The sequence below is a fragment of the Leuresthes tenuis genome, unplaced genomic scaffold (genome assembly GCF_036924035.1).
Source record: "Leuresthes tenuis unplaced genomic scaffold, fLeuTen1.0.hap1 SCAF_19, whole genome shotgun sequence".
Lineage (NCBI taxonomy): Eukaryota > Metazoa > Chordata > Actinopteri > Atheriniformes > Atherinopsidae > Leuresthes > Leuresthes tenuis.
This window is the reverse complement of record NW_027325373.1, coordinates 18,674,259-18,694,275: the sequence shown is the minus strand read 5'-3', so window position 1 is coordinate 18,694,275 and position 20,017 is coordinate 18,674,259. Positions and strand designations below refer to the sequence as shown.

At 38.8% G+C, this 20,017-nt stretch overlaps 1 protein-coding gene across 1 annotated transcript in view; it reads right to left on the bottom strand.

Annotated features, from left to right (window-relative positions):
* Nucleotides 1-12,558, bottom strand: part of pde8b (phosphodiesterase 8B) — a 57,121-nt gene extending 44,563 nt beyond the window's left edge. Inside the window, exon 1 of the mRNA XM_072372076.1 lies at nucleotides 11,371-12,558. Coding sequence (XP_072228177.1) covers nucleotides 11,371-11,652 — 282 coding nt within the window. The 5' untranslated portion in view covers nucleotides 11,653-12,558. The remainder of the gene's footprint in view (nucleotides 1-11,370) is intronic.
* Nucleotides 12,559-20,017: the final 7,459 nt, after the last annotated feature.

The following is a 20,017-nucleotide window of genomic DNA, read 5'->3' as shown; positions in this document are numbered from 1 at the left end:
GAAACCTGCTACTGGTGTAAATTGAAAATTCATCCCTCGAAATGTACGAGTAAAAATCCTGAAGTTCTTGATGTTGAGCTGCTTTAACATGACAAAAGTTTTAAATTGCTGCTCACTCTGCACGGTTTTAACGAGTTTACCATATAGGTCTAAACATGGCCATGCTTCAAACATATGAGCAGATAAAGTGTTGTCTACTTTTTTCTCGCCTGTTCGCTTGGTAATTGCTTAAATATCTATGTAAATGTTTTAATGGAGCAGTTATTCTGAAGCGTCACTGCATGAATCCTGTTTCTCACATGTGGCAGCATACAATTTAAATGAAGACTTTGTGTGCAATGATATAAAAATCATTTCAAGTTTTAAATCCAAATGCTATATTTGAAATGCGACAGTCGCCTTAGAATAGAAACGTATAAACATGGCTGCACAGAAAACACCTCAGACTGTGCTTCAATGAGATAACATAAATGTAAACACACACTTTGTCAGTCAAGCAGTTAAGCTATTTTCCACTTTAGTCCCAATGATTTTCCCCATCCGTCACCCAATCTCAATTTGTGTCCACACAAAAATGGTATTTGGTAATTGAAAATACCCCATAAATTACAAGTTATATTGGTGCTTTACGGATGTGCTTCAAGCACACTGCAGTTTAACAAAGCCAGCAAATGCTCACACTGTTGTAAAAGATGACTGCTGCTGACAAACGCATCTGTTCTTCCTGCTGTGTTATGTCAGCCAAACTTTAATTTACTACTTCCTGATTGGGAAACTGATATTGTCAATACAACAGATCAAATGACAATTCACTGAGAAATAACAGCAAAATGATAACAATTAAGGATCACTTACATAATATATGCATCCTGTTATTTGGAACACAGGTAAAAGTACACTCCTTCAACATGAAGAAGCAGGAGAGCCAAACCCTGTAATCAGCTCAGGTTCTCCTCATTAGGCTGAGCTCAGGCACCATCCAACTCTAATTTGACACCTAAAAGCATGCTTTTAGGTGTCAAAACATGGAACAAGTTCTGCTCCATACCTATTTTTGAACCTTTTAGAGCATTTTGACCAAACCTTGAAGAAGGCAATTCCCACCTAGAGCCAAAAAATAGCAGGTTTCAGCTGTGAGTGGTCATGACATTAGTGTGAAATCTGTATTCTACAGGTTACGATAGTAAGATGTTTCATGGCTTTTAACAGATTACAATAGTTCTGCTCAAAACAGCTGTAATCTTGGGCTGAACTTTTTGGAATTTCAAGGGTTATCATTGTCATGAAATTGCTAAAAATAAAACAAAGCTAATTTGATTAAAAAGGGGGACAAGAGACTTAGTCGCAACAAAAAGCAGTATTCTACTCATTACACTGTCATGTTACAATAATGAAATGTTTACTGCTGATTGAATGTCTTACAAATGAAATAATAAATAGTTTATCAATACAAAATGGCATTATCAGATCAGCTGTTTTACCCACTGATAGCTATTTGTTGCAAATTTGACTTCTTTGAGGTTAGCTTCTTCTTTTGTGTTTAGGTTACAGCCAAAATCTTTGCATCTCGTATGGCATGTAGATCACTGGCAATACAATCCGTATATATTTAATTTGTTTTGTAAATTTATTTCAACCAGTCACCTCATACTCCACCCGCACTGTTAATGTGAAAATGATACAGCTGGCAGGTAGATGTATAAAACATACATCAGCCACAAACTGAGTAGTAGTTTGTTGTAGTTTGGTCTTTTTAAATGTATTTATATTTGTATAACTGCAGACACAAGACATGAGCTGTAGCAAAAAAATGATTTGCTTGATGTAAAAACATTTGTGAACAAGGCAGACAATCATAACAGAAACCACTTTAAGATTTAAGATTTATTCATTTGGTGAAAAAAGTTACAAGGCACTGAGTACATAATGAAAATGCATATTGGTACTGATCTGATACATTAAATTGTACGACAGCAATGTCAAAAACAATGCAGAGAAAATTACCCATTGCCTAATTTTATTGTCATTTATTATTGTGATGAGCGCTGTATATGTAGTCCTCTACATACAATAGTTAAAATAGTCAGTATGCATTAATAAATGAGTTTATGATTTTGGACACAATGACAGATAAAATTTAAAAAACAAAACATGAAAGAGGCTATTTCCACGTTTCTGTCCAAAGAAGAAAGAAGTTAAAAAGCAAAGTTGAACACGACATAAGTAAGAAGCAAGACACGTTAGCAAGTAAATATCGTCTACTTTTTGAACAAATGAAGTCAATTTATCGACTTAAACCCAAAAACAAGTCTTTAAAATACATTCAAACATACTAAACAGACCAAAACCCACATAAAATCAAGCTTCTCAAAGCCAGAAAAAAAAAACACCCAGAAAATCAGTTGGAGGTCAAATCACTCCTGCATGTATATGCTAAACTAGACTCAAACGGGCCTCGGTCTTACATGTACACTGGGTCAAGAATGGTGGTCCGATTACTGGCCAAGTCAAACGGTAATTATAGCTTCACTCAACTGGGCATGTTACCGTGCTTACCGAACATATGTATGCAGGCTTAAATTGGGAGAACTGGACCAAGCTCTGCCTCCTGGTCCCTATCAGAACTCTGTCTATCTCAGTATAACAGCATCACCAAGTCACATACACCTCAAGCCTTCAAACGAGAGAGTAAAAAACTCCTTATTTTTTATTTTCTCATAGAACTGTAGCATCAGGCAGCATCAGGGTCAATAATGTTTCTAAATTCAAATGTTCTGTGTACAATCTATACTGTATGCTGCACACCAGTGGCAAATAGGCTTTTTTATCACCAATATATAAAGTTTGTTTTAACTATAATTTCACATACACAAACTAAATGCTTTGCGACCCAGCTGAGCTTAGCTGCCACTCATATTTACAGTTTCTCCAGTGAAATAATTGGGAGCAAAGCAGTCTTTGTCAGGGTGAATCCAGCACAGAGCGTTTCATACTATTTAATCAAAAATCCAAAATGCCACTTCCACTAGAGCCGCAATTTTTTTTTTTACTGCTGTACTGAGTGGATTGTTCCAGAGAATTTTCCTTTTTCTGCAGCAATAATATTTGTATTGGTGACATTACTGTGAGCATGAACCTATCTGAACGCTTAAGTAAATATGAAATAAAGAAGGAAGCCTGGTAATAAAAAACACAATCTTGGTTCACGTTACATTTGAGACACCTGACTCTGAAATTTCATCAGAAAAGTGTCAGTTAAAGAAGTGGTTATTTGTCTGAGTTGCAGCTTCTCTTTCAAGATCCAGCGCCTTTGTTCCCCCCAGAACACAATGTTTTTACTGGAACCACTTCCTTTTGAGGATATATATCCGTTGTTACTGTCTGTTATATATTGTGTGACCCCAGACCTAAGCCCTGTGTGCAGAACAAAGTATGCTCTGGTTATGTTTGTTTCGCTGGATTTTCAAATAGTTGTTTGAGTGCTAATTTGAAATCTGTAGTGTTGGTATTACAGCTCAAGCAAGGTGGATTGTGCCAGTTTTGTAACCAGAAAAAAGGGCCAAGTTTGGAAAGTTTTGCCTCCTTCCATAATTCCTTATTCCTGGCCTGCTCACAGGAGAGCTGCAGTGTTTGGCTTTGTAATTAAATGCATGATACAAATGTTAATAGATGGAGGGGTTGAATAAAAGAGGCTATGAATCTTAAGATAAAAAGACAATGGGAGTAATTCTTCAGTCAGGTGCTATTAAACCACAGCAGAAGAGAAAAGGGGGTGCAACAAGATGATGTCATTATAAGGATGGCAGTCAAACCTCAAACAGTGGAAAATGATGTGGAAATAATTATGGAAATATGACATGTTAGTTTCATCCAGCTGTTTTCTTGCATATGAATAGAGATGATTAAAAAGATTACGCAAAATTATTGCGGTCAGCAGAAATAATTGCGATTACGCAATAACTGTGACAGCCCTAATTACAGCCAAACACTCCACAACTGCGTAAGGAGACGTAAGCCAATATTTCCCAAAAGCTCTTTTTCCACACAAAAATTACATTCAAACCCAGTTAACTGGCAGAGAAAAAAAACTCCCTTTGACTGTGAAAAACAGAGACATGCTGAGAAAAGAAACAGTGGGAAAACAACTCATTTGTGAATACTCTCCATTGCTGCCATCCAAGTTGCCAATTATTACGTCATGCACCACCCAGTGCTATGCACGCCACCACTGATGTGTGTCAATAAGATCTGTTATTGAGTTACTGTATATGATGAGAATGGTTATGTAAATAAAGTGGAACTGTGGCCTTGGTTCCAGACATTTTAACACATCATGGTGAATACAGCCTTTGCACACACAGAACTTTGTTATACACAGTTGCATAATCATGACATGATGAGAACTTGCAACAAAGGATAATTCATATATGATTAGAATGCCAAAAAAGCTTATATGATAATACTGGAGTTCTTCAGTGGATATGTGTACATGCACAGCAATATTCTGACTATCCACATTATTCTAAATTACACACTATTCCAATTACAGTGTTTATGCATGAGATGCATATAAGAAATTACATTTTTATTTCCATTTACATGTTGCTTTTAAAACACGGAGCATTACAGAGTCTGTGTTGCCAGATGTCGTGAAAGAAACAAAACCTGATCGATGAAAAGACCAATGAGATCTCCAGCTGGGACGACCATGTAAGTCGGTGGTTAATACCCTTGAATACGACCCTTAATGGCATTATGTAAAACAGCACCCCTACACGCGGCTCGAAGGAGACACAACTCATATATTTCCACATCAAAGCAGAAGTCATTCTAAAGTAATTTGATCAAGAAGCCACAAAGTCGCAATAGGGAGGAAATAGGGGAGGAGGATGGTGTGGCTATGCGTAGCCCTTTAAATCATACGTCTTTGTGTAACGAAGAGCAAGACAAACATATAGCCACCATCAGTAACACTTAATAATAAAGGCTTTAGAGAATGATATTACTTCGTTATAGTTAGAAAGGATCATCGCCATTTTGTCTGACCTTATTCAGATTAAGGTGATCAGAAGATGCTGTTTGCATGGCAGTAAGATTTTTATCAGGGTAATATCAGAACATTACAATGAATGTAAACATAGCCATTGTTACTCTATAGCATTCCTGTTTCTTGACTGTAGTATTGCATCTCCGAGCTCGATCGTACAGAATGCATCCCCACATCATAACTCTGCAACTCCATGTTTTCGTCTCTGTTGAACTGGTCCTGCGTAGTTTTTCTATTCATTCTTTTATTTCTGTAACTTAATTTAAAAAAGCCCCTAACATTCTGCAAAGTTGTGCACTGGAGTCTTTTTTTAGAACACAGAACCTGCATTGTTGTTCGCTGAACTTTTGCACATTTATACGAGAGGTGCCATGATGGTCAAATACTGTGACTGTACAAAGCCCTGCAGGGAAATCTGTTCAGGCCACCAGCATCAGCTCCTTCACATGTGACTGTTCACACCCCTGCTGTACTCACCAGAGGGGTAAACAAATTACTTGTGTATATAAACATGCACAAAAGAAAATGCACGCGCACACACCCACACACACACACACAAAAGCATGTGGTAGCGTGATCAACACCATGGCAGATTATCAAGATCCTGCAGGGTAAGGCAGATGGTTTTAATAATAAATGGTATCATTGATCCTTTCTCAGCCTTCAGAGATGGGGGGGAAACAGAGAGAGAGAGCAAAAGAACAGCTGACAAGCCAGCACACATACACACACACAATCTGTATAGCAGAAAACTCATGATACTAATCTATAAAAAGTATTGGTGCTGGACCAAAATATCATGAAAATGTTACATCGTGTTCTATGATTTCTGTTTCGGGTTGAGAAGCAGCATGTAATTTTATCCCTTGAAACGGCTCACTGTGTACCAATTTTCTTCCATATTAGGACCATTTTGGTAAAAATGAATGAAAAATGCAAATTAAAGAGACTCTAAAACTATAAAAACCCCAATCAAAACAAACAGTGCACAGCATTTATAAAAATAAAAAAAAACTGATTCATAAATGTCATACAAGGTTGGTTAGTGGTTTACTAAGTGTAAAGAGATTGCTGTTAGTATAGCTCAATGGTAAAAACAAGTGAAATCAAGTTAATTTATGTCATGTCATCACATGTTTTTTGAAGCATATATATCCCTGAACATGCTCTCTTTTGGGCTGTAGAAGATACAGTTTTCTTCCTGAAAACATCACAAACTGACGTGGGGTGTGCACAGCTCAAAACAGTAAGTCCTGCAGCTGAAGACATGTTCTAAACATCTTCTGAAATGGCCGAATTATGTCCTCATTTCTAAAAGCACAGCTTTTTAATAATGTTTCATCAAGAAATGCTTAATAACAACATGAGAACATTTTGAAAGCGGTCTATTTTTCATGAAAATAAACCATGTTGACTCCTGCAGTTAACCTGTGCGCCTGCAACATGGTTCACTTTGCATGGTGGAAAGTAGTTTTCCTATGTGAGGAAAGTTATATTAGCCACAATAAAGTACATGATGTAGGCTGTGTTATAAAATTTGCACAAAATAAATAGTTTTCATTGTATTCACTGACCAACCTCATTGTGTCTGGAATTTTCCGTACTTTTCATTTAGCATTCGATGCCAGCAACAGACTCCAAAACAGTTATAGAGATAGCAATAGAGAGGCAAAAGAAGAAAGAAAAGATTACACAACATACAATTAAAAGCATTCTGGAAGATTCTTCCATCAGCAGGTGGGGGGGGGGGGGGGTAAACTTGGTCAGAAAATAGTCAGTTACAACCCATGGTCTGCTGTTGTAGTTTTTTTTTGTTTCAGAGGCTGTCTGGTTACCCATCCAGGACTGGTTCATCTCCCTTCAGATGCACCAATCCTGGAGCCAGCCAGGAACATTTAAACCTGTTTGTTCCTGGTGTTCAGTGGTCAGCTGAAAAGACTGTGGTGGTAGCTGGCCCCTGGTGCGCTGCTCATTTATAATTATTTGTAGGCACTTTGAGATAGTGTATGTGTCTTACTTGTTAAGAGAGAGCACTTTGTGGGAATTTTTGAGTTTTCTTTTGTTAGATCCTTCTTAATGTTGGTTGTTAAGTCAGATTTGGGTACTTTAAGAGTTGTTTTGTTCTATGTTTAATTTAGTCCATTAAATCCTGGTTACTTTTCTGAATCTTTGTTTTTTATTTTCCTTTATGTTACCTCCCCTTTTCCCCTAGAGACACCACCCCTGGGGATGGAACAGTCAGTATATTCCAAAAAATATTTCTCATTGCAAAATTATAAATAACTTTGGTATTTCGGCATCTATAGAGCATATTGTGAAGAGATTCAGAGTCTGAGAAAATCTCAGCGCATAACAGACAGAAACCATTGTTGGACGACCTTCAAGCCTTGTATGAGAAACACTCATACCAACATGATCAGTACAGCTACATGGACTCATTAGTACCTTGAAAAACAATTTTCTCTCAACACAGTCCACCGCCACATCCAGAAATATAACTGAAAACTGTATTACACAAGGAGGAAGCCATATATCAACTGAAACACGACCGAGATCTCTGGACACGAGCTCATCTCAGATGGACGGAAAGATGTGTCCATATTTCAGCTGCTTTGCGGAAAAACTAATGTCTGCTTCTACAAAGATGAAAAAACCCCGTTCAGGCTGTCATCAGAGAAAGGTGCAAAAGCCAGCACCTGTGATGGTATGAGGGTGCCATCAGTGTCCATGGCGTGGACGACATATGTGTGAAGGTACAGAGGTGGATGTTAGACTTTTGGAGAGATATATACTTCCATCAAGGTGAAGTCTTTGGTTATTTCAGCAGGACAACGTCAGACCTCATTCTGCACGACTTCCAAAAAGCATTACTTCATACACACACAGAGTGTGTGTGCTTGACAAGCCTGCCTGCAGTCCACATTTGTCTGCTACTGGGCATCATGAAAAGGAGCAGCTGAAATCTAGTATTCTGCAAGATTCCTCTGAAAACTGCAACAGTTAGTGTCCTCAGTTCTGAAATCATTAAAAACTCTGCTGGCCGAGGCTGCGCCTTGGGATGCGCTGTGGTGCAATATTTCCTACTGCAGTTATCCACTCTGGTATTGCATGTGTTGAACGTGACTTTTTGATAATCCTGATAAGCGATGCTGGGGATGTGTCCTCTCAAGCAACATCCTGTTCCCATATCTGACAAGCAATACAGATGTACTGGCTGCAGAGTTCAGAAAAGTTTGGTTCATCGACCTGTAAGAGCTGCTGAATTTATCCTTACATTCCACCTCCAACATTGTTTTAACTGAATGACTTCGTTATTCAGAGATTCACTTATAATTTTTGTGGGTTTTTTTGTGATATGCATCAAGTAACTAGATCTGCTATCTGATTCTTGGCTTCAAGTTGATAATTGAACTCTGACTGGGTTAATGTATTCTGAGAGTCTTATGACTCGATCATGTACTGCACCGCTTCTTAACAAAACACAACTATATCCTCCAGGGTTGGATCATAAATATCCAGATGTATCTGTTCACATGCCTCCTCGTGGGAGGTGATCCATTCAAAACTTACACGCTATATATGCATGACAAAGCGTGATAAGAAAGCTGTGCTGTTCTCAGTGTGAACTCTGGTGTCTTTAGGACATGGATTTCATGTATGAAACTTTCTTAAGTTACGAGCTTGTGAATAACAACTTGCTTCTCTGAAGATGGAGGATTATAAAGGTTAACAGTTTAACCAATAAAAAAAAATTATAAGTTGTAAAACCTCACAAACTTTGTCTGCTGAGGAGGAAGGAAAACACTGAGATGAAACTGAAATTTCCTGAAAAAAACAACCACGAGCATGACATGAGGGATTGATTTTCTTTTCATTACAATTCTTTTATTTTTTATTAGAGATTTCTGATTTCTTAGCCAATTGACAGCTGAGGTGAATTGTTTCAAGTGCTTTTTGTTTGTCAGTGAGCAAAATACTGCAAAAAAATTAATTTCATGAAGCTAAGTGGATGGGCAACGGAATAACTAATTAGATTCTGATATGAATCCAAATTCTTACAGTTGTGAGAGAGCACTGCCCTTGGTGGAGGACTGAGCTTTCTGTGTGCCCTTCTGGTTTGAGTTAATAGCTAATTACTTGCAGCATCTCCCTGATGACTGAAATTTGCTCTTAATTTAAAGACTTTTTTCTACTTCATGGCATGATGATTTTGTTTATTAGATTATTAGCTTGTTGCTTATATGACGTATTTAAGCTTTGAAGGAAACCTCAAGAAAACTAAGGCAGCTGGGCTGTCAGTGCCATAAATTGTCCAGAAGAGTTCACTTATTCTAAACCCAATTTGTCAAACAGCAAATTATCCTTTGATTTTTGGCACTTTCATACACACTGCCTTTGTTGCTTAAGAACTAACCAATTGGATTCACATTTTTGCACACTGACAGTCCGTTTGTGGGAACCTGTGGCTGGAGCTGCAGAGCTGAACTTGCAGGGAATCAAGAACAAGTTTTCATCTATAGAAACCCATTAAGACTGTTTTCCAACATGTGACGGCTGATAAAACAGAAATGCAAAGAAGGGAGTACTAGAACAACTTCATCCACTATGCAGGTGACTGGAGAATACGGAAGGAGTTAGAATGCCTTCGATGGTAAAACTTTACTGAAATGTTCCCTTGAAGTACAGTGCTGTAAAAAGTCTCGTTAGGCCTTTTTCTTCTTTATATTATTGCTTTCATGCAGCCAGACTCCCTTGTAATCCTTTAAAGTGTTCTTGAGCAATTGTTCTCCAGGGTCTCTCAGGGGTTTTCACTCATTTTCAGTTCAATCCTTTAACCTACATTTTTTCAGAGGAATGTTTTATGGATGTGTTCTAAAACAGACCTGAAAAGGCTCCTAACTCAAGGAATGAACCAGTGTTGTGTCGACACATAACAGACAACTTAGCAAATGACCAGTTTTAAATAGTATCTTTAGGCACTTTGTTACCAGCAGCCTGTCACAAAGACACAAAATTGTTCCCTTTTCTTTAGAAAAACAGCAAAGATAACACAGTTTGACAGAAAGAATATTATTGCATCAATCAGGTGATATCCAAACAGCTAGTAGCTGAAAACGGCATATATTTTGTTGAAACTGAGCAAGTGGAACCCTAAAAAACTATCTTCAACAGATGAACAGTATCTGAAAGTAAGGTCATTAAGTAAGAGGAAAAAATCAGGCAAAAACCTGACACAGGACCTGAGAGATGCATCTGGACCTTCAGCTGATCCATCTACTGTTGGACCAAGCCTCATCAGAAATGGTCTCCATGGAAGGGTGGCTGTCAAGAAGCCATTCTTAAGGAAGGAAAACAGGGAGAAAAGGCTGAGCTATGCCAAATGACACAAGAAGTGGACTGAAAATCAGTGGCAACATGTCTTATGGAGGGATGAATTCTCCCCAGAGTCCGGACCTCAACATTATTGAAGCAGTGTGGGATCATCTGACAGAGAACGGAACAAAAGGCAGCCAACATCCAAAGAAGAGCTTTGGGATGTCCTTCAAGGAGCCTGGAGAACTATTCCTGAAGATTACTTAAAGAAATGACAGAAAGCTTGTCCCAGAGGGTTCAGGCTGTGTTGGAGAATAAAGGAGCTCAGACCAAATATTAACTTTCAAGCTTGCTAAAATTGTACAAATTCTAGTATTATCTTATACACTGTATTTATATTCATATTTGCACGTTTCAATAAACCGCTGCAACTATTTTCTGTTTTCCTGACAAAATGTAAAAAAAAAGGCTCAGGACCTTTCTGTGGTCTTATATATAACATTTGTTATGGTTGATCACACACTGTTAGGAGTATCCGTGTGCATGGAAGTTACTATAAACATATACTGAATGAAAATAGAAAACATTTGCAGTCAGATTACATCGGGAAAGCCCTCAACAAGTTGATGCACCACCTACAGTCCATTCTGTCAGCTCAGTGTTCAACTGGAATGTAATCTACTTATCATTTGCATCATGGGAAGACATGTTATGCATTGAAACATGCATAACAGCAGAACAACGACTGCCACTTAGCAGGTCAAAGCTACATGATCATCACGAGCACACTATTGGCTGGCTGCAGCCAGAGTTTCATAGATAAACGAGGTGAATGAGAGGAGACTGAATGCACTACAGTCAGATTCATGATTTCACCAGACCCGAAGGCTCAGGCCTCCTCTGGCGACAAAAACAAAAACAGGGACCTCCTCAAGTGTTGCTGTCACTCACAACCCGGTAATGAAGGTATGCACGTGCCAACACACCTAGTTTTATTCGTTTAACTGTACCTTGACGCTGGTGTGGCTGGTCTGCGTCTCGGCCTCGATGCGGACGTGTTCTCCGCTGTTCTCCTTGCGATCCCGGTACGAATTGTTGCGCGAGTGCCGACTCTGGTAGGTGATGACGGAGGGGATGGTCTCGGCCGCATCGGTTTTGATGAATAGCCCGTGCAGCGTGGCCGCTGTGCCTTGGGAGATGGTGGTGGTCTGATGAGGGGAGTTGGATTCGTCTGAATCTCGGCAGTAGATTACCCCGCTCTGAGAGACGTGGATACTGGGAGCGCAGCCCATGCCTCAGCGACGCGCCTCCGGAGTCAGATCTCAGATAATAAACAGCGACACTTGGGTACCACCTTCCTGTCGTCCACAGCTGCCTGCACACAGGCTGCTGTTTTCTCCGGGCATCGGCTGCGGGCTCAAATCGCTCTCTCCTCCACACACCTCCGTTTAAGGACATTAAGGGACAGAAACGTGAGGTGTGGGTGATTATTTAATTCATGCGTCCCATGAATCGGTTTCTCCTCAGCCTCCGCTAGTGAAGGATTTTGGATTTCGTTATCATATTGGGGACAAAAACGTTTTTCAGGCTATAATCTACCCAAACCCCGCCGATGGCCTGTACCACCCGCCTGCGCATCAAAACGACCCTGACTTATGAACAAAATTAATAGCCTAAATGGACTAAACCACCTGGCTGCTCCTCATCACCTCTTGCTTCATATCCGGCTTTGTTTCTGCGCTCATCCTCTGTGACATTCTCGCATTTACGGCCTGTGGAGAGAAACTGGCTCTATGAAATCTCTTCTGTGTCTCTTCTTTAGTTACTCTGCTTGCTGATCATTGGCCACGGTCCATCTGCCTCTCTCCTCCCTCTCCGTCCATCACACTAACATTATATCACTTCCATCTCTCCAGCGGGACTCTCTAATCTCCCAGGAGGCCATGCTCTGACTCTAGGGGTCATTTAAAGCCTTAGATATAGTACTATTAAAGTAATGAAGGCTTGATGAAAACCCACTTACTCACTAAATCAACTTATCTTTCGGCTTATTTTTTGTTGAAATTTACGCTTTGAGTTCGCTTTAAGTGCTTGTGTGCTGGGGTCAGAGGTAGATTTTGAGCACATCTGACATTTAGGTTATGGAAGAGTGACAACAGAACCAGTGTGAGAGATAACAAAGCTGGTGATTCATTTCATAAGTAATTAATCTGCTGACTCTTTCCTCAGTTAATCAATTAAGTGTTTGACCTGTATAAATTCACAATAAATGATCAAATCCTTAAGGGAGAGGCTGTAACTAAAGAACTGGGCGTTCCTGCTTGAGAAGGGATGCACTTAACTAATCTATCAGTCCATTGATTGCTTAGCCTCTAACAGTCTGTTTCTGTACATCAATGTGATCTCATAACATGAAATACCTACACTGGAATTCATCCACAGAGCAAAATGTTGGAGTTTTACAAATATAGGCAAAGAAATTGTACAGTTCTTATTTCCTAAGTCTGTTCCTTACACAAAAAGAACTTAAGGGGTTAAACATGGTTTCACAACTAATTTGCACTGGTGCTTTGCAAATTAACAAGTCCTCCCATCAAAATGATCAAACATAATCTGTTCGTACCCTTAAACTCCGAACCCCCCTTATAGGCGGCAAATACAACTTTTATGAAGATTTCCACATAGAGCAAATGTCCCTCTCAAGTTTGTTCTTTAACAAGCCACAAAGATGCTGCTTTCAACCACGGGACGTGAGTTCAACCCACAACGTAACAACTGTGTTATGTTCAGTCAATAGCAAAACAACACTTTTCAACCTTTATATGGACAAAGGATATGGTAAGACGTGCTAATCAACATGCATTTGTGATGCTAAGACATTGCTGGTTTGAGATCCATCTTGCACAACGTTTTCAATTGTATTTTTACTTTTCTATGTCCTCCCACTGTCAATTACTTAGTTTTCAACTTCATTCTCGCTCAAAAATGGTTTTGGTTAGGCGATTAAAGTACATGGTTAGGTCTAGCCTTTAAATAATGACATAGATACATTCTACGTTTATAGGCACATCAACACAAACACACACAAACAAATATATGGCCCATGTGATTAAATACAATACAGTAAAGAAGAAAAATAACAATTGAAAAGTAAAGATAACCTGAACCCTTATAATAAATACTTTGCTTGCTGATCCAGCTGTTCACAGTTTGTAGATGAGGACAAGTCAAATGCATTAGAATAGCTCTTAGAGCTTAATGACTGCTGTAGTCAGGGCAGCATGACCACCAAAGCACTCTGCCAGTGTGTCAGACCCTCATTTCTGCTCAGCACAGACACTCAGAACTAAAGAAAAAATTGCCAAAGATGTAGGCAGAGGTGTTACCACTGTACAGTATCTACACCTAACTACTAAAGATATGGAGCGCCCAATCATATACACTTGCCAGTTCTTTTATTAGTTCAGAATTAATCTAGTAGAAGGAAACAAAACAATATTGTAAATATTACAAAGAGCAAAGAATGTTTGGCCAAACATACCCTACATCTGCAGTTTTCTTTGGCCTACATTTGGCCTCTAATGGTGGTGTGCGTTGACTCTGGATCAGCCATCCATCAGATATGGCTCAATTCCACATATTCTCTGGACCTTTTGGAAACACCTGGCCTTGTTATCCATGTCAAAGTCGGCTTTTGACAGTTGGGTCACATCCAGACAACATAATACTTGCCAGGGCCATAACTTGAACCATAAGCCCCCCAAGTGGTCAGATTAGGCCTAAATGTGTTATCTGGGCAAAATGAGTGCTTAAGATGAGTCGAAAGACTCAAAGCTGCTGCTAGCGTGACTCCTATCTTTTCCATCAATTCCAAAAAACTTGGTCCCTATAAAAAGATCTGGTAAAAATTGCTTCTTTTTTCTGTCAGTGGTTTATATTATCACTTTGAAGAAATGAAAATGGTTTCTTTGAAGCTCACTGTGCAGTGATGTCTATTAAAATGTGTTCAAATGACATGCTGGTACTATGGAAAGCTTAAGTGTAAGTGGAGATGACACCAGACCACAACTACTGTGAACATCTCTGAGACTGTACATGTACTTCACTGAGGAGGGCAACAATTTCCAGCTTTACATTCGACTGTCCAAGTCACATCTTTTCCTAAATTTAGACTTACAGTTTTCTTTGGTTGAAGCAAGAAAAGGAACGACTGCGTTTTCAATGCACAGCGTTCTAAAAATAGTCTTAGAAATCCTTTAAGAACAGGGAAACAAGACTTCACTCAGGAATTAAACTAGGGTTTTTTGGTTTAGAATTTTCTAATGGGGAAAAATAAAGTGCTTTTCATTTAATTTAATTTATGTCAGCATGTGTAATGTGTCCTTAGTCATTAAAAACCTAAAACCTTCATCGGTAAGGACAAAGGATAGCCAGCACAAAAGTAATTAAGCTATGAAGAAAAAGCTTCTTATAAGCTGCTGTAATCATTATATTTTAGTTTGATCATTATATTTATATTAATGAATGACACGACTGCAGAGATATAATCAGGTCCCAAGTATTTTAGAAAAATCACACAGACAGGACTCAATGATTTTGCTCAGCTCGTTGACTTGATTCACCCCCACAGCTCACATCAGTGTTGCACACGGTAAGCAGAGAGAGTGAATAAGGAGCCCAGTCTCATGGACTATTGTGAAAAATTCACCATGTGTCATTTTTATGTAGACAGACATAAATGATTCATTTTCTTTCATGGCATTACAACCGTCAGGGTGAATTTGCATCATGTTTTGTTTTGTTTGAGGCAGGACTTTTGATGCTGGTAACTTTCAAGGGTCAGTTTTGTCCAAGCTGTGATGGTTTTCCAGCCTGTAGTTTTGGTGCTTGTTCTTAACCAAGCAGTAAGGCTTGTGTAAAAATAAAACAAAGCAAAGAATAAAAATACTGGTCCCTAGTTGAGAATCCTCTCTGTTCCTCCACCACCTGTCCCAACCCCCAAAAGCAAACTCTAATGCTATTTCAAACCTCAAACAATCCAAAACTTATTGTTTTTTGGGAAATTGTTGTCCTGAATTATTTATCACTTATTAATTTTATAGACTTCTTGACAGTTTCACAAACTAATTTTAGACAGAAACATGATTCCAAATGAATGATAATGTTGCTCCATATCTGTTGCATGCATGAATAAATGTTAACCACAGCACTTTACAGGTGTAAGATGTCAGAGTATTTAAAATATTCTGTGTTTTTCGGCTTTCTGGGAGACGGATTACTTTACACTTGCTGTTGATCTATGATCAAATGTGCAGTTATGTGTTGGTAACCAAAACATTTTAACATCATGATCTATCAAGCCTTAATCAGCTATACATTTACTATATACAAAGTTGAATAATAATGTTAAAAACTATCTAGGAATTAAATTTCAAAATTATAGCTGTACGCTGTGTCTCTGCCTTTCAACAACATATTACAGGCAACACTGGACAGATTTCAGAAACTAGACTCTCTGTATAAACACATTCCCTCTGCCAGAAAATTAAAGCACGTCTTCAAATATATACACTCTTGAGCGTGCATGTCAGAGCGGGTCTGGCTAACATCTGGGGTGAGGACTTAAGTGCAGCAAATAATGTCGATGACTGACTCTAAAAAGACTGTCAGAATCACTTCACTGAGTTTAGCCACATGTCCCGCATGATTATACAAAAAGTGTGATTTAATACATTGACTCTTCTGTGGATCCTTAGGAACAGATTTCTTTGAAATAAGAGATTCAAGAGTGAACTCTGTACTTTCAAAGCTCTGACGCTGGAGTGAATAAAAAGGAGAATTGACATCAAGAGCTACTGTTAAAAAGTAAGACCATTTTTGGTGCTTTGACATTGCAACAAATCAAGGCGAAACAGTTTGGTTTTGACACTGTTTAGTTATGGTTAGTGTAGTCTCTTATCAAATATGAGTAACCTTACATACCTTTTTAACAGTATAAAACAGTTAAAATGAGCTGCATCACTTCTGACAAATAAAGCATACTATAAATCAATAAATACACATTATTCATCTCTGATAGTGCAATTTAACATTAGAGCTGTACTTTTACTTAAGTAAAGGGCCTAAATGCTTGCTCCAGCACTGCATTTGAGAACAAACTGTTTATTTGTGTTCGAGTTTCTTGCTCAGCACTGTTTGATCATCTGTTGAGATGGCCCTCTGGTGGCTGGACTCTTATGTTCAACTGGTGGTTCAAAATATGACAAATTTAGCATTAAAGTAAGGTGAAAATACGATGTTTAAGATAAACCAGGTCATTATCAACCAGGTCACAGCTGTTCAATTGTGTACATTTGCAACATGGCCTGCTATTTAATTACTATTCAAGCAGAACACTCTTACAAACTGTCAGCAACCAAAAGTTACATGTATTGAGCCTTTTAGATGCTGTTGAGTTACATCACACTTAGAGCTGCTTATTTAAATACTAAATGATCAAACTTCTTATGCTATACGTGCTTTCTTTATGGTTGTTGAAATCAAATTATTCTCCTTAAAACTAAAAGAGTGAAATTAATCTTTTTCTTGACATGAAAAAGTAAATTGGAATAAAAAGAGTAATAATCGAACAAAAGTAACAGTACCCCTACATACAGTTCTATAGACGATTGTAAGTTTTTAACGTCCTAGAAGGTCTATTTGTTATAACTGTTATAAACGGCTGTTCGAATGATTTACCTCTATATAGAAAACTTTTACTCTTTTGTGAACTATAGACACTGAGTGTAGCAGTTGATGTGTGCGTGATATCAACCCAATGACTCACAAGAAGAAATAAAGAAATACAAACAAAAAAATGTAAAAGAAGTTGGGCATATTTAATGCATTAAAATGCGATGTGGGCAAAAAAACGAGATATTATTCTGCAGTGAACTCTTACCTTTACAGGTCCATTGGGGGGAGAAGCCTCTGTTGACAGCCCACTCATGACTTTATATCCACGATGTTCTGACCTTGAGGATCAAAACAAAGCGCCTACTGTTTGCGCGCTGCGCGGATCCGCAGTGCTGTATCTGTCAGCGGTGTGAGGAGCTGCGGAGGGAGTTACGTGGTCTCCGACAGGTACCGAGTGGCGGAAAGTTAGTTTGATGTCGGCCTCTGAACTTCACAACCTTCTTGGTTCAGATGGCATCGGGCAGACTCGGTGTCCGTGCGGCCCTAGTGTCCTCACCGCGCAGCAAGAGCGGTGAATACAATATCTGAAGTGCACCACGAAGCTGCAATTAGAAATATATTGACTATAAAAAACAGGGACTTACTTCTCGCACTTTTACTCCACTGCTACAACTTGACTCAAGATATTTCTGTGTTGAAGTTACATCTGACATGAATAAGAAATCAACATCACAGACTGTACTACCACCCAGTGCGACAGGGCTAGACATGTACCTTGTTCACCAGGCATATGGATGTTTTCCCACTTTATATTCCAATTTGTTTATTCCACAGCAGTGTTATCATCATAACAACAACATGAGTCTTCCTCATGTCACCTAAAGAGCTCGGACAGGTCAGGGCATGGACAAAAACAAAGGGTGCACTGGAGTGTTCCATACCAAGACAAGAGCAACACATCCTGTAGGCCCACATTTGAGTTGTCGGGTAGGATCTTTGTGAATTGAGTTTGCTTCCCACATATGCCATCAAATCCCATCAGAAAAGTTTCTTTGGAGTTTTGAAGCCGGTTGAACTCTTCAAAGTCATTTCTGTACTCTTTAAGCTCTGCCTCAACAGCATTTTTGTGAGGCTGCACGTAAAGGACTGCATGGGAATGTGGTTGCCACATGGGTGATGTGGCTGGTCTGCAAAATGTTTAGGTAGGTGGCAAATGCCAAAGTAACATCAGTGTGAATGCCAGAATGCGGTTCTTCCCAGCATTGTAACAAGATGACTAGTGTTACTCACTTTACCTGCCAGGGGTTTTGATGCTGTGTCTGATCAGTGTGTATTTAGCATGTGATCTGCTTGTCTTTGTTGTTTTAACCCCACATTTGATCATTAGAACATTTTAATAGATTTTCCAAGGTCGTTGAACATCAACAAAACTTTCATTTGAAATAAAACATCAGTTCTTAAAGTTGTTAAAAAGTTTCAGTCAAAACTGTGTGGATAGCTCCAGCACATAGTGTAAAAAGAACCTCAACATGAAAAGCTTGCGAGGGTTCTGGAGTCAGAGTGAATTGTAGAGAAAGCACAGCACAAGACATCCAAAAAGCTTTGGATTGACCTTTAGCTGTGCTGACAGACAGTTTGAGCCTGTTCAATATACTGCACACCCAACCAAGATGAAGATGCCCCTACTGAGAGACACCAAAAGGGCAAAAGAAGTGTTTACAAAACTTTCATAGCCAAGCTACGATCTCTCTATGGAAAGAGGAAACACACAGTAAAACAGAGGAGAGGTTCTATCATGGTGTGGGGCTGGTTTAAACTGAAGGCACTAAGTGCATCTGAAGTACGATCAGGTCAGAGGATTACCAGAGCATTTTAATAAGAAATGTGATTCCCATTGTCAGAAAACCAGGGTTGAGGTCAAAGTCTTTGAGCAATACAATGACCTGAAAGACACATCCCACTTATAATGGAATGGTTTAAAAAAAGGAAGAGAATGGACTGTTTTAACTGTCCAGAAACGGGACCTGATCAGAATCTGAGTGAAAACCTTTGCAAGGAACTGAAATCTGCCATTAAAAAATGTGTAAACTTTAAAGATCTGACCGAAAGTCATTTCAAACAGCTGCATGAAACTCCAACACAGACAGAAAGCAGCAGTCAGTAACTGTGGACATTATATAAGGTTCAGATTTCACCTTTTGTTTTGATTTGTAAAGATATCAAAACATCTGTGAGTGTCAGTTGTCCTGAAAAGCATTTTAAAGTTTAATATGCAAAGAAACCCATAACTGCAAACCACTGAATTAGACAAATACATGATGGAGAAAATCTGAATTTCAGATTCACAGTTAAACTTCATGCGGCCGGTTTAAAAGTTTTCTCACATTACTGACAAAATATACAGTTGGGCTTTGATTTGAATGAAATATTTGTGTCATATTAAGGCCGTTTTCTTGCTGCTGCCTTTGCTCTTGTATACAAATGTCCTGAGTTACTGCCCATCTCCAGAGTTTGTGATACGTTTGTTATTCAGCAACACCGCGTGGTTGGAGTTTGTTTGCTGACAGTCACACTGTTTGATCGTAAACAGTAACAGAACAAATTTAGATCGCTATCCAGTGTTGAGCGACAAGGGGAGTTGTGACCTTTTATAATTAGATTGCTTTATTTTCTTAAACTTATCATGAAACTACACATGACTAGTCCTCAGAAATGTATTCATTTTAAAGACAATTGGATTGTGTGTTCTGGCAGATATTTTTGACATATTTTTTATTTGTAATAGATAATTGGATAAATGAATAAAATCCCTATATGTTTTTACTTTACAAGTTCATCAGCAGGCCAGCAGATGGCAGAGGAGGACAGAAAGTGTGATACTGTTTATTTTGAGCAGTTTTTTGGAACCTGAAACTTTTCCCTGCCTGCTCCGTGATGTGAGAATGATACCGCTGGGCGGAAAAAAGTAGGATTTGCATGTGA